We start from the raw sequence: 14,237 nt of genomic DNA on the forward strand, positions 1-14,237 counted from the left end.
AAAAAAAAAAAAAAAAAGAATCTAGATCAGTGCTGTCAAATAGAACTTCTGTGGTGATGAAAATATTCTGCATTATCCATATTTGTAACAACTAGTTATTTGTACCTTTTGAATGCCTGGAGAGTTGGTAGTGTGACTGAGGAACTTGAGATTTTATTTTAGCGAATTTTGATTAACTTAAATGTTGATAGTGTCGTATGGCTAATGGGTACTGTAGCAGACACTGTAACTCTAGATGACAAAAATGAATAAAACACGGTTGTTAACATCATGGTGGTTTTGGAGGTCTTGGGAAAGGGTATACACTATATGATGGTGAATGAGTAAGAGAAATTTAGGGATATGGAGTGAAAAAATGAGGATTCTAGAATGAAACTACCCAAATTTGAACCACAACTTTGTTGCTTGCTAGATTTGTGTCCTGGGAGCTGGTATTTAACCTCTTTGTCTCAGTTTCCTTCCATATAAAATGAAGATAATAGGATCTACCTGATATAAGTATTATAATATGAAGATAAACTACTAAACATGAAAAAGTTAGCACAGTGCCGGGCACTGTGTATATTGAGAGTAAACATTCTCAATGTCAGTTACCTCTTAAGATGATAATGCAGTTTCTCAGTGGCAAGCTACGGTATGCTATGACATGCTATGATACCCAAGAGGTTGATGAATTTACTCACATTGTTCTATTTTTGATAGAGACATGTTTTCAGACACTAACTTTATTTGGAGTGTTGCTTTACCATCTCACATTTTTCTCTTAAAAAATTATGAGGGATAAAATAATCATTTTTTTCCTGCAAAGATTGATCTACTGGGGAGTGAGTGTTTCAGTCAATCAGCTCTGTGCTCAAATAGAAAACTGTTGGTATTTGAGGTACCACTGGGCCCTCGGTCAAGTCGCTTCATTTTGATAGATTAATCAATAGAAGCGAAGACAAGGTAGTTGGAATTGTGCTGTAATTCATTTTAAACGTTGTTGCAATGTCTGTTTCAGTTACTGGTGGAAGAGTTGCCCCTGCGCCAGGGAATTCTAAAACAATTAAATGAAACTGGAGGACCCGTGCTTGTAAGTGCTCCCATAAGCCCAGAAGAGCAAGATAAACTTGAAAATAAGCTCAAGCGGACAAATCTCCAGTGGATAAAGGTTAGACATTAACCATCTCTTCTGTCACATATGTTAAATGTTGCAAGTATTTGTATGTATTTTGTCTCCTGGGTGCTTCATTGGTGGGGGAGGAGGCTGGTATGTGGATTGCTGTTTTGTTTTGTTTTTCAACCTGACCGTTTGCCTTGGCTGTATGTTTTGTTGTGGCTAGAAAAAATGATGATGGTGAATGGCTTTACATTAGTGACCAAATGCCATAATTTATACTACAATTTTTTTGCCTAAATTATTCTGAAGAATTAGACTGAAGAAATGATGAAGTATTTAATTCAGTGGCCAGGTATATACTGACAGTATTGAATCTAAAAGGACGTGGTCTGGTTCTAGTTAAACAAGTATCATAAATCAAAATTAATTATTCACACCTAGATTATAGATTTAATAATTAATGTACACTAACGTTGTCCACAAGTTTATTTACTTACCTACTTATTAACTCGTGAGTTTTCATCTTTCCACCTTGAATACTATATAAATCTAATATTAATACTATTTATTAAATTAATGCATATTTATTTTATATAAAGCAAGTGGTGCATATGAATTTATAATAAAAAGCAACATCAATTGATCCAGCACTATTTATTCAAAGATAATCATTTCCTCACTGTATTGTCATGGCATCTTTGTTATAAATCAAGAGAACTTGTATGTATGAATCTGCGTCTAGATTCTATATCCTCTTCCATTTGATTAACTCTGTACTATAACAGTACTTCACTGGCTTAAGTACAATCTTTTTTTAAAAACAATTCTACTGAGCTACAATTCACGTACCATTTAACTCATTTTAAGTGGACAATTCAATGGTATTGGGATATTACTTTTTTAAGCTGTGATAAAATATATAACATAAAAAATTGTCATTTTAGTCATTTTGTGTGTACAATTCAGTGGCATTTATTACAACCATCGCCACAATTTATCCCGCCCCCCAATTTTTTTTTTTTCTTTTTTGGAGATAGAGTCTCGCTGTGTCGCTTAGGCTGAAGTGCAGTGGTGCAATCTCGGCTCACTGCAACCTCACCTCCCAAGTTCAAGTGATTCTCCTGCCTCAGCCTCCTAAGTAGCTGGGATTACAGGCGCCTGCCACCATGCCCAGCTAACTTTTTGTGTTTTTACTAGAGATGGGTTTTTGCCATGTTGGCCAGACTGGTCTCAAACTCCTAACCTCAGGTGATCCGCCCACCTTGGACTCCCAAAGTGTTGGGATTAGAGGTGTGAGCCACTGCGCCCAGTCTCCAAAATTTTTATTACTCCAACCAGACAGTCTGTAACCATTAAGCAATAGTTCCCCTTTCTCTGTCTTCCCATCCACTAGTAGCCTCTGGACTACTTTCTGTTTCTATGAATTTGGCTATTCTAGATCTTTTACATAATTGGAATTGTATATTTGCCACTTTGTGTCTGCCTTACTTCACTCAGCATAATATTTTCAAGGTTCATCTATGTTGTAGCATGTGTCAGAATTTCACTCCTTTTTATGACTGAATAATATTCCATTGTATGTATGTATGCAATCATTTTATTTACACATTTTGGATCTGGTTGTGTAAACCATCCAACTTTGTTCTTCCTATTCAAGATTGCCTTGGCTACTTTTGTTTCTTTGAATAAATTTTAGAACCATGTTGTCTATTTTTACATAAAGCCTGCCAGGATATTGATTGAAATTTTGTGAATCTGGAGCTCAATTAGCATCTTTACAATACTGAGTCATCTAATTTGTGAACATCTCGAATTGTGTCAGGTTATTTATTATACTTTTTAAATTGATGATGCTGACATTCTAATAACAGATCATTTACATGACTGATAAAATAGGAACTAAAATAAGTACCAATTTTATGACATTAAAACCATAATGTGCGCTTAAGTCTCTGTAATTCAAGCAGGTAGTTATTTGGGGGAAAAAAAAAACCCTTCTTGGTTTCTACCTTTAATGATTGCAAAACATCTGTGTAAAGATATAGACTTTTATGTATGGAGGGAAGGTGGTGTCCCAGCAATTAAATTTTACATCTACATAACAATGCAAATGAAATCATCCCTCATAAAAAGAGAACAAGGAGGCAGGATACCCAAAATGTCCTACAATATCTCAGTACATCTTATGGCAAAAAAAAAAAAAAAAAAATTATAATTGTAGGAATTATGAGATAACTATCTAAAATATACAATAGCAGGTTTGTGGATTGTGAAAGAGTGAAGGTTTTGTGTGTTCTGAAACAAAATAAAAAGTCAAATTTTTATGATAGAAAATAAAAACTGAGGTTACGAACACCATCATGTATATATTTATGTTACTACAGCATCCATAATATCTGTTTCTTATGTCAAAATTATAATTTTAATGCAATGTCTTTGCCATTAAATGCCACAGGATTTGGAATTTTATTCATTAGTCATATTAAAATTATTTAATCATCTTTTCTCCATCCATATGCCCCTGTATCCCTGTTAGTTTAGATTTAGGGATACAAAGGAAATGATCAGTACCAGATTTAGGTAAATAACACAAGTTTTTTTTTTAAAGTTAAAAAAGTGGCTTATAACACTGGCAGACCATTTTGATCTTCATTAAATCTCAAGCTCTTACTTATTACAGGAAGGTAGAAATAAAGCGGACCCCCTCCCTGTGTTCTCGAGTCCTACCCTTCATCCAAAGCTTAGAGTGGGTGATATAATTAGAACTAGTGGGTCATAGTTACTGGGACATGAATATGTCAATTCCTTAGTACATAGTATCTCCAGATATATCCTAATATCATAATCAGTTGGCAGGTGCTTTCTGCACAGCTAACTAATATGCTGCATTCTGCATATTGAGCCAACTGACCACTTACTTTTGTACCTTTATTTTATTTTTTGAGACGGAGTCTCACTTTGTTACCCAGGCTGCAGTGCAGTGGCACGATCTCGGCTCACTGCAACCTCCACCTCCCGGGTTCAAGCGATTCTTCTGCCTCAGCCTCTCGAGTGGCTGGGACAACAGGCGCACGCCATCACACCCGACTAATTTGTATTTTTAGTAGAGATGGAGTTTCACCATGTTGACCAGGTTGGTCTCGAACTCCTGACCTCATGATCCGCCCACCTCAGCCTCCCAAAGTGCTGGGATTACAGGCGTGAGCCACTGCACCTGGCCTGTACCTTTATGTTTCATTGCTGAAGAGAGAAAACAGCGGGTGAAGATAATATAGCTATTTCTTTAAGGGAGTGGTGGACCGTATAATGAGTTCATTGCAAAAGCGTGTTACCTTGCCTTGGCCTGGGTAGCTTCTCTTTAAGCGGATATGGAAAGGGTTGCTTTAAACTGAATATAGCCATTAGCATAAATTTATGGGTGCCTTCATGCAATGAAGGCTCATGAAATGATATCCTCATTCTTGTCTAATACATAACTTGACCTTTTACAGTCTTTAACAATAATACCCATAAGAGCCACAAAGTGGGGATGTTATTAAAGCTAGCCTCTGTGTTTCTCTCTCTGAGCATCTCATTCTATGATCTTTATACACACTTCTGACTCAGGTATTTTTAATATTTATCCCTCTTCATATTTCTTTGTATTTTCTCTGAACATGCATGTGGGTGTAAGAGGCTCTCTTGCCATCATCATCGCTCTCTTCCTCTATGTTTCTCACTGTTATGCTAATTTTCATCTATGAATTGACATCTTACTGTATTTATTATGAATCTACTTTTTTTTTCTTTCTTTCTTTCTTTTTTTTTTTTTTTTTGAGACAGAGTTTTGCTCTGTCGCCCAGGCTGGAGTGCAATGGTGCAATCTCAACTCACTACAACCTCTGCCTGCCAGGTTCAAGCAATTCTCCTGCCTCAGCCTCCCAAGTAGCTGGGATTACAGGCATGCACCACCACGCCCGGCTAATTTTTGTATTTTAATTAGAGACAGGGTTTCACTATGTTGATCAGGCTGGTCTTGAACTCCTGGCCTCAGGTGATCCGCCCACCTCGGCCTCCCAAATTGCTGGTATTGCCAGTGTGAGCCACTGCACCTGGCCATGAATCTACTTTTCTATATGCATATTTGCCACTATTTTTCTGCCCCGGTGGTTTATGTAACACATTCTCTTCTACTCTCCTTCCCTGACCCCTTTAATCCCAGTTTCATTTCCTTTCATGTCTTTTTATTTTGTGTCCCCTTTCCTCATTCTTTATTGCTCTTATACATGTTATATGTGAGTATTTTTTTAACTACCCATTTATTTAAAACCAAAATATACTTTGTCATTCTTTATTTTTGAATCATATTGTATCCTTCCTTAATTTAAAAGGTGAAAAGATGGAACATTCATTTTGCAGGCTCAGAATTATTTAGGTAGAAGGAGCCTCATGAAACTAAATTATTTTCACATCTTCTAGATTAGAACACCGAGTCCTAGAAAGGTTATTGAGACCATGTAGCTCTCTATTTAAATATAAAAGTGATTCCAAAATAAAGAATGGGGGTTTTAACCTTTTGGTGAAGCTCAAGTGATTTCTATGTGGATAATACCCTAGAAAAAAAAGAAAAAATATGGATTCCCATTTCATTCCATTGCTCCTTTAAATATTAAAATGGGGATTTATTTTCTTTTAAAAAAACTATATGAGTTTTTGCTTTGCTTTCTGCCCTTTTTGAGAACTAAATGCTAGGTTTTTAAATTACTTTCTAGAACCTTCTCTACTGTGGAACATTTATGATTGTGTAATATAGCAAAACATGTTTATGTTGTTTCAGAGTTAGTTAAAATCCTATTTTTAATGTCAAGTAATTTTACAGGTAGTATATGTTATGCATTCCTGTTTTAATAAATATATTTTCATTTTGTTAAATAAATTTAAGTTTTCATCATATTTTACATGTAAACAGTAACTTACTATCTACGTGTAAAATACCATTTACAAATAAAATATGCTGTTTAAATGTAAATAGTAAATTACTATTTGAACTTGTTACTGCCCAGACAGTATAAAATGGCGCATATAAAGAAAAAAGCATTTTGGAAAACAGTTAAGAAATTTTGCTGGAAAGTGAATTTTACTTAAGTGCATCTTTAAAAATCTTATTCACTTTACCTAGGAAAAAGATAGGTTTACAAATATAACATATATAACGAACCTTTAATATGGGAATAATTTTCGTAATATTGGTAATAGTACAGGTACTATTTTCAAAAAATCACAAAATAAAAATTATGAAAGTAAAAATATAATGCAACTCCTAGCAAAACTATCTTCCACAATATACAGTTGACTGTATCTAAATTGCCAGAAATCTGGTTCATTTTGTATTAACCTTTAATCATGTTGCTTCTAAATATGTATCTGAGGAGTAAACACTTTAGATTTATTTTCATTTGTATAAGGTAAATAAATGTTTAGTCTTTTTCCAGACATATTTGCTATGTAATGACAGTCATTATTAGTCATCAGTATAAATGTGAATAGCAAAAAGGAGAAAATTAAATAAAGTTAAAGCTTGACTTTCCCACTCCTTGCTCAAAAATGGACACTTTGTCCAATCAATTTCCTATCACAAGATGATGATTAATAGATTGTTCTAATAGTTACCGTTCAGTCCTGTCCTTAATGTGATATTTTTTCTTTTTCTTTCTTTTTTCTTTTTCTTTTTTTTTTTTTAATGATACTTTAAGTTCTAGGGTACATGTGCACAACGTGCAGGTTTGTTACATATGTATATATGTGCCGTGTTGGTGTGCTGTACCCATTAACTCATCATTTACATTAGGTATATCTCCTAATGCTATCTCTCCCCCATCCCCCCACCCCACAATAGGACCTGGTGTGTGATGTGATATTTTTTTCAACCAAAGAATAGAATCTTCACTGGCATTGTTACCATATTGACTGGTATTTATGGAACCCTGGAAAAAATGCTGTAAAATATCTAGTAGGGAGGATAATAATCATTATAGGAAATCATTTCTCTAGCTGGAAGTCATAGCAGGGACCAGATAGTTCCACTGGAGCTTTTATGTGCTCATGATTTTCTCCCTTAAAGTGTATTTGTAACACAGTTCACACAGCTTTCAATTTTATAAATCTGTGTGCTAAAATGCTATTATATAAGAAAACAGGTCAGGCCCGGTGGCTCACGCCTGTAATCCCAGCACTTTGGGAGGCCCAGGCAGGTGGATCACAAGGTCAGTAGATCGAGACCATCCTGGCCAACATGGTGAAACCCCATCTCTACTAAAAACACAAAAATTAGCTGGGCATGGTGGCGCATGTCTGTAATCCCAGCTACTCGGGAGGCTGAGGCAGGAGAATCGCTTGATCCAGGGAGTCGGAGGTTGCAGTGAGCCAAGATCATGCCAGTACACTCCAGCCTGGCAACAAAGCAAGACTCCGTCTCAAAAAAAAAAAAGGGGGGTGTTCACCTATTTATTGGGCATATAGTCTGATAGTTCCTAAAAATCCATGATCTTGGATGTTTTCTTTATGTAAGTTCCTGGAAATCCATTATTTGGATGTTTTCTTTATGTAGTTAATAGTCACAGCAAAACTGTAATTAAATTATTTATTTAACAGCTATCTAATGAAGGACTACTATGTGCCACATTCTGTTCTAAGCATATCATAATCGCTTCCCACCCTTCCCTTATTTAAAGGACAGGCATAATTTTATAGGGCTTGGCATTATAAATATTCATATCTCTAATTTATAGTTGCTAAACAGTTGGAGGCTGAGGGTTGGGGGAAGGGAGTAGTAATTTAAAGTTTATAACGTAAGCATCCTTGACTTTGCCTCCTATAATTTCACACTGACATGAGGTTTATTACTAGGTTGTGTGTCATGAGTACATCTCAATTTGCTCTGACAGTTCTGGTTTTTGCCTGTTATCCTATCATAATTTTTAATAGCTCCCTCTTTCATTGTCATAAGTATTCCACTTTAGAAGATAAAATACAGAGAGAGGGTCACTCTAGTTATGAGAACAAACATCAGGCTTTTAGAGCTAGGTTTGGCCCAGTGCTCAATAACTATTATTATCATTATTGCTTTTGTTCTTAGCAGCAGCATCGTCCTTGTCATCATCATCTACCTTCTTACTACTTTAGTTAAGCTGAGAATTTCAGCCTATCCAAGAAATCTGATTGGCATTATTACCCAATTAATCACTCTTTAATGACAATAAGTATATAAGAATACGTAATATTTAACTTTCCAAATTATTGAAATGTTACACTGTGTATGGAAAACTCTTTCTAACCGTGTTTTTTCTCTACTCTCAAATCATAACAATCGTCAATACAGAAGACTACTTCTATGACCAAATTCATGGTTGTTTTTTTCCCCACACACCGAACAGCAGACCCCAACTGGGTGTGTCTAATTCAGTTCTGACACTATCCACCCAGAGATAGTGTCAGATCCCATAGACTGAGGGCTCAGTCCCTAGGTCTGCCTCCTCTGCACCCCCCACCACACACACACCAGTCTGAAGTCCAGGCCTCTGGAACTTCTGACCAATGGGCTTCAAGTTGGGGTTCCCATGACCCCCTCTTTGGGTTCAATTAATTTGCTAGAGCAGCTCACAGAACTCAAGAAAACACTCACTTTCACCTGTTTATGATAGAGGATATTGCAAAAGACACAGATGAAGAGATGCATAGGGTGAGGTATGGTTGTGGGGTGGGAATGAAAGGGGCATGGAGCTTCCATGCCCTCCCTGGGTGCACCACCCTCTAGGAACCCCCATGTGTTCAGCTACCCAGAAGCTCACTGGACTCTGTCCTCTTTGTTTTTTATGGAAGCTTCCTGACATCAGCATTCCTTCCCCAGGGTATATGGTGGGACCCTCTCATAGGAGGTTCTTAAGACCTATAATCTGAAAGGCGGGGGAGCATTAGAGTGAAAGGAGAGCAGGAGAAGATCAGAGGCCTGCCCGTGACACCCAACACACCCAATATTATAACAAAAAAACTGTAACAAGGGCTATGGGTGTTATGAGCCAGGAGACTAATTCAGGTTGTGGTGAAAATTCAATGAGGTAGTAGATGGAACATGTGTAACACAGTATCTGGCATATTGTAATTGCTCAAAAAATGTTAGCTTAAAAACAGTAGGAGTAATACTAAAATAGAAGAATGCAAAGACCAAGCACAAAATTATCCCTGATTCTCACCTTCTCCAAATTCTCCAAAAGTCTCACCTTCTTAATCAGACAGTTATAAATATGGCTCTTGGGGAGAAAGCTGAACTATGTGCTACTATTATGAATGCAGCAGGTGAAGGAGAGGAGAGTTAGAGGCGGCAAGACAACAAAATGGCTCTCGTGGAAGGCACAGAGGGTTTTCAGCCAGTGCTCTCCCATTCCACTGATATCATTATTTTCATTTTCTTTGACCAGCTAGCATTCCAGCTAAAATGTGTTGGAAAGTGATAGATTTTTCTCCTCACATTGCCTAAGAAACCCAACAAAGCCAGCATTGTTTTCAAACACCAGCATTTTCACTTTTAAAGTATGAACATAATTCAGAGGACCTTTTAATTCTGAACATCATTTTTATCAATCTATTAGCCTGACTTTAACCCAGAAATCCAAGCAGAAAGCAATTCAACTTTCACACTGCTTCTCCATCCCTTCCCCCTACCTTTATTTTTGATATCAGTTTCCCCCATTTTGGCAAAGTAATGGAAAATCATTTGTAGAAGGTTACATTGAAGCCAGATAATTTTCTATTAGGAAACCTCACCAAATACAAGATTATCTGTTCATTTCAATATAATAATGTTTTAAAAAATATAACAAAAATCCAGCATAAATTGTGAAGCACTGATACTTGTGCACCAACTTATTTCCCTATTGAAACTTTATTATTGCCACTGTATACATACTGACAATGTATATCAAGCGTGTAAATGTGTCACTTAAATATGCTGTGCCCCAGATTTTATTTAAAAGTTAAGCTAATTTTCAACTAAAAACAAATTCGACTATTCTCGGCAATCTCCCCTCCCTGTTCGTGATGGATTTAAAATGAACAAGAGTATAAATGATGATGAAAAGAGAAAGGAGGAGAACATTTCATAACTCTGCATCTTCAGTGTAGCATTTTTAAGTAACTCCTTTATTAGCACAAAGGTGTTTACCTATAGCAATGAATTCTAGAAAGAAGAAATGACATAATAAAAGGGGATTTTGCTAATATAAAATGTTTTTTCTTTCCTTTTGTTTCTGCAGTACCTTTACTTATATAGCACCAACCCTGAGACTAGAGGGAGTTTCCTTCCTTTCTAATAATTTAATGATCGTGAAATGATATGAAATGGAAGTTTTCATATGCCAACTCCTTAAACTGAGGTTAAATAAGGAACAAAGATTAAAGGCCATATTTAAGAGCACATACTGTAAATTCTAACCCAGTTTCATGTATTATATCACCTGCAAAGCGAATATGTTATACAAAAGTAAAATAACAGAGTGATTTTTATTAAAGATCAGAATCATACCAAAAATGAACTTTTCTGTCAAATCTTTGTACTCATACATCAAGATGTGAGTTTATTTATGTAGCTTAAAAAAATTAATGCTAAATACTGACTACTATATTCATGTCATCTGACCCCTAGTGCTTCAAACTGTAGAAAAGGGATACCAAATGCTGGGTTGGTTATGTATTCCATTTTTGCCATAGACCACCTGCCAAGGCTTATAACAGATCTGTAATGGGTTTCTTACCTTTTATTGTGTAGAAAATGGATTGATAGATTAGGCCTGGGGCCAGTGAACCATGGAACCCCAGGTTTGCAAGAAAGAGTTTATCACCCTTTGATGTTATTTCTCTCTCGTGTCAGCTGAGAAGGATGAGCTAGATTATCTGAAAGTAAGTTGGATGCCAAAATCAGCATTCCCCTCATTTATCCACCTTATGGTTCAGGGCAAGGCCACTGTATGGGTAACAAAAGGGCTGATAAGGGCCTGATGGAGAAATTTGGGTTTTCTCCCTTTTAATTGGCTTGCTCATATTAGAACTAATTACAAGACATTGACGAGAACATTTCATTGTTTGTTGCTAGAGAAAATCAATCAGTTTTACTGTGGAAATGAAAGCATTTGAGCCGAATGTTGCACTTATAATTTGTGAACATTTGCAGTTATCACCAGGACAAGTATAGTCCATCTTTGGCATGGTTGGCCAAGTGTGGGGGGGAAAAGAGATGGACCAGAAAATGGGCCAGAAACCAAAGTCATCACAAGGATATTTCAAGAAAACTCTATTTGTTCTGATAGTTGCATTCTGTAGGCAACCCGTGACTGATGTTTATACCTCAAATGCAGTCTAAAAATATTTTTTTTATGAAAGTGACACATTCTGACTGTGATGTGGGTGACATCAACAGTTTCAAATAGGACAGTAATTCTTGGACTTATTGAAACTTTTATAAAAGAATGAACATTCTGAACTCAATTGCAATATAAATGACTATCATGAAGATTGCTTCTGTTGGTGCTATGACTGTTGTGACAAATTTTAGACCATTGCAATTATCTCCTAGAGGTTGCTTTATTGTTTTATTTTTATCAGTGGTGTGTGTTTTTCTGTTAGAATCATTGAGATGCTGGTTAAGGAAGAGAAAAAATTAATAGGCAGGACCTTATTCATTGGGAACAAATAAAGGACAACACACGAAACAGGAAAATTAATAGAAAAGACACTTTATAGGTAAGGTTTCCTATAGTTTGGGAGCAGACAAAAACTATCTATTTTAATTACTAAAATAATTAAGAAAGATGTTGAGGCCGGGCACGGTGGCTCATGCCTATAATCCCAGCACTTTGGGAGGCCAAGGAGGACAGACGACTTGAGGTCAGAGTTCAAGAGCAGCCTGGCCAACATGATCAAACCCCATCTCTACTAAAAATACAAAAATTAGCTGGGCATGGTGGCACATGCCTGTAATCCCAGCTACTTGGGAGGCTGAGGCAGGAGAATCACTTGAACCCAGGAGGCAGAGATTGCAGTGAGAGGAGATCATGCCACTGCACTCCAACCTGGGCAACAGAGTGAGACTCTGTCTCAAACAAAACAAAAAAAGGAAAAAAGAAAGATGTTGACATTAACATGTTCAAGTCTTTAGGCTGAAACTAGAATGCAGTATGATTAAATAATCATTTCTACTTTGGGTGAAGTATGAGTTTTCTTAAAGATACTCCTTTCCAGCTTCTCAGTTCACATGTGGTTAATTCCCAGCGTGGCTTCAAATAGTCTAATGGTTTGTATAACGAGTGCCACCATTCTATGTTCTCATTCTCCATGCCTCATCTCAGTCCTGGAAAGATCACTAAACTTGCAGTTCATAACTCAGTCTAGACCCAGGTTCACCACTCACTAACTCATAACTATAGGCCACTTATTTAAATCTCTTAGTGCCTCTAGTTCCTCATTTGTCCAACAATGATGCATAATGAAGCATGTTTGCTCATCTCCCAGGGTCTAGTGAGGAACTAAAAACACAATATATGCTATCATACTTTATTATGAGGAGTTAAATTGTGGTTACTATTACAAAGTAGGTTACCATAAAATTCTAATAGCAGTGGTAAGGGGAAAAGGTCCGTGTGCTATCACGTAGAGCAGAACTTCTCAAACTTTAATGTACAGCAGGTCTTTGAATGATGTCTTTTCATTTAACATCACTGTGTTGTAATACTGGCAAGGAAAAGAATTGTATCTCAGCTGGGGGGACACTGTCTATGTGGGGTTTTCTCATGTCTCTGTGGGTTTCCTTCTAGTACTCTGGTTTCCTCACACATCCCAAACTGTGCGTGTTAGGGGAAGTGGTGTGTCTACATTGTCCCTCTGTGAGTGTTTATGTGTCTGTGACTGTGCCCTGTGATAGAATGGCATCCCTGCCAGGGTTGGCTCCTGTCTGGTGCTCTGAGTTGCCAGGATGGGCTCTGGCCTCCCAAGTCCCTGAACTGGAATATGTGGCTTGGAAAATGAGTGACTGAATTAATATAAATTACTGTGAAATAAAAATTCATATAGTATTCAATAATCATAAAGATGCGTGACAATAATTGATGCTCTACAAAATTGCTCAGTGAGCTGCCATATTGATTATTGTTTGTTTTTGAACTTCGTGGTGAGAGAAGGCAATTCTGGCAGTTTTTGCTTTGCAAACATTTATTCCTTGAATGAGCCACTGCCACTACAACCACTATCACTCACTGATTCACCAAAAACTGGGTAAATAATTTTCCTCCTGGTTTTTATTAATTTTTCTAAAGTGGATGTATATCTCACATTTATTTCTGAGGTTAACATTAGAAGTGCTTGGGGTCTTTATTTAGATGGTTGGTCATGTTTTGTGAACACAGGTATGCAGTAGGAACTTAATTCTTGTTTATCATTTAGCCTATGGTAAGATTGGTTTCATTACATGTCATTTTGCCTAAGTCACAGTTTCCAGGAATCTGTCAACAACATTAATTGATGACTTACTGAAACAAGAATCACCTTGGGATCTTGTTAAAATCAGGTTACTGATTCAATGGCTCTTGCATAGGACCTGAGGTTCTGCATTCCCCACTAATTTCAAGATGCTGATTCCCTAGTCCCTTTGCTCTACATCTTAAATGGTAGGGATGTAGAGAGTGGCTATCAAGAGTCTGTGTAGGAGTTGACCACCAATCCCATTCATTGGAATGCATACAGTATATTCTCAGATACTGGAAAGGCCTTTGCTAAAAGATTTTTTCTCTTGGTATTTATGAAGCACATTCATCCAACCACAGAAGATACATATCAGCTTTGACAGAAAATATGAACACATTCAAATGATTTATACCTTTGAAACATAGATTGTTATGGGGTTCATAACCCAAGTATGACTTTGCCACAGATCCACTCAATTTCCTTCCTCTTTCTCTGCAATATATTGTATATTGCAAGAAGCTCACCTCCACTCACCTTATTGCTCAGGCTTTCTTCTCAACTATCTTCTATATAGATTTAACCAGTGGGAGGCGTTGGCAGGAGATTGGAGAGCAGGAGAAGGGGAGATTTCAGAGTATTTCTTTTTTTTTTT

General features: G+C 36.8%; 1 protein-coding gene across 1 annotated transcript in view; it reads left to right on the forward strand.

Moving 5' to 3' along the window:
* Window positions 1-14,237, forward strand: part of LOC105555622 (dystrophin) — a gene marked incomplete at its 3' end in the record, with an annotated part of 1,920,295 nt that overhangs the window by 1,322,709 nt on the left and 583,349 nt on the right. Inside the window, exon 47 of the mRNA XM_012002637.1 lies at window positions 1,001-1,150. Coding sequence (XP_011858027.1) covers window positions 1,001-1,150 — 150 coding nt within the window. The remainder of the gene's footprint in view (window positions 1-1,000; window positions 1,151-14,237) is intronic.

Source organism: Mandrillus leucophaeus, unplaced genomic scaffold (assembly GCF_000951045.1).
Source record: "Mandrillus leucophaeus isolate KB7577 unplaced genomic scaffold, Mleu.le_1.0 Scaffold692, whole genome shotgun sequence".
Taxonomy (NCBI): Eukaryota; Metazoa; Chordata; class Mammalia; order Primates; family Cercopithecidae; genus Mandrillus; species Mandrillus leucophaeus.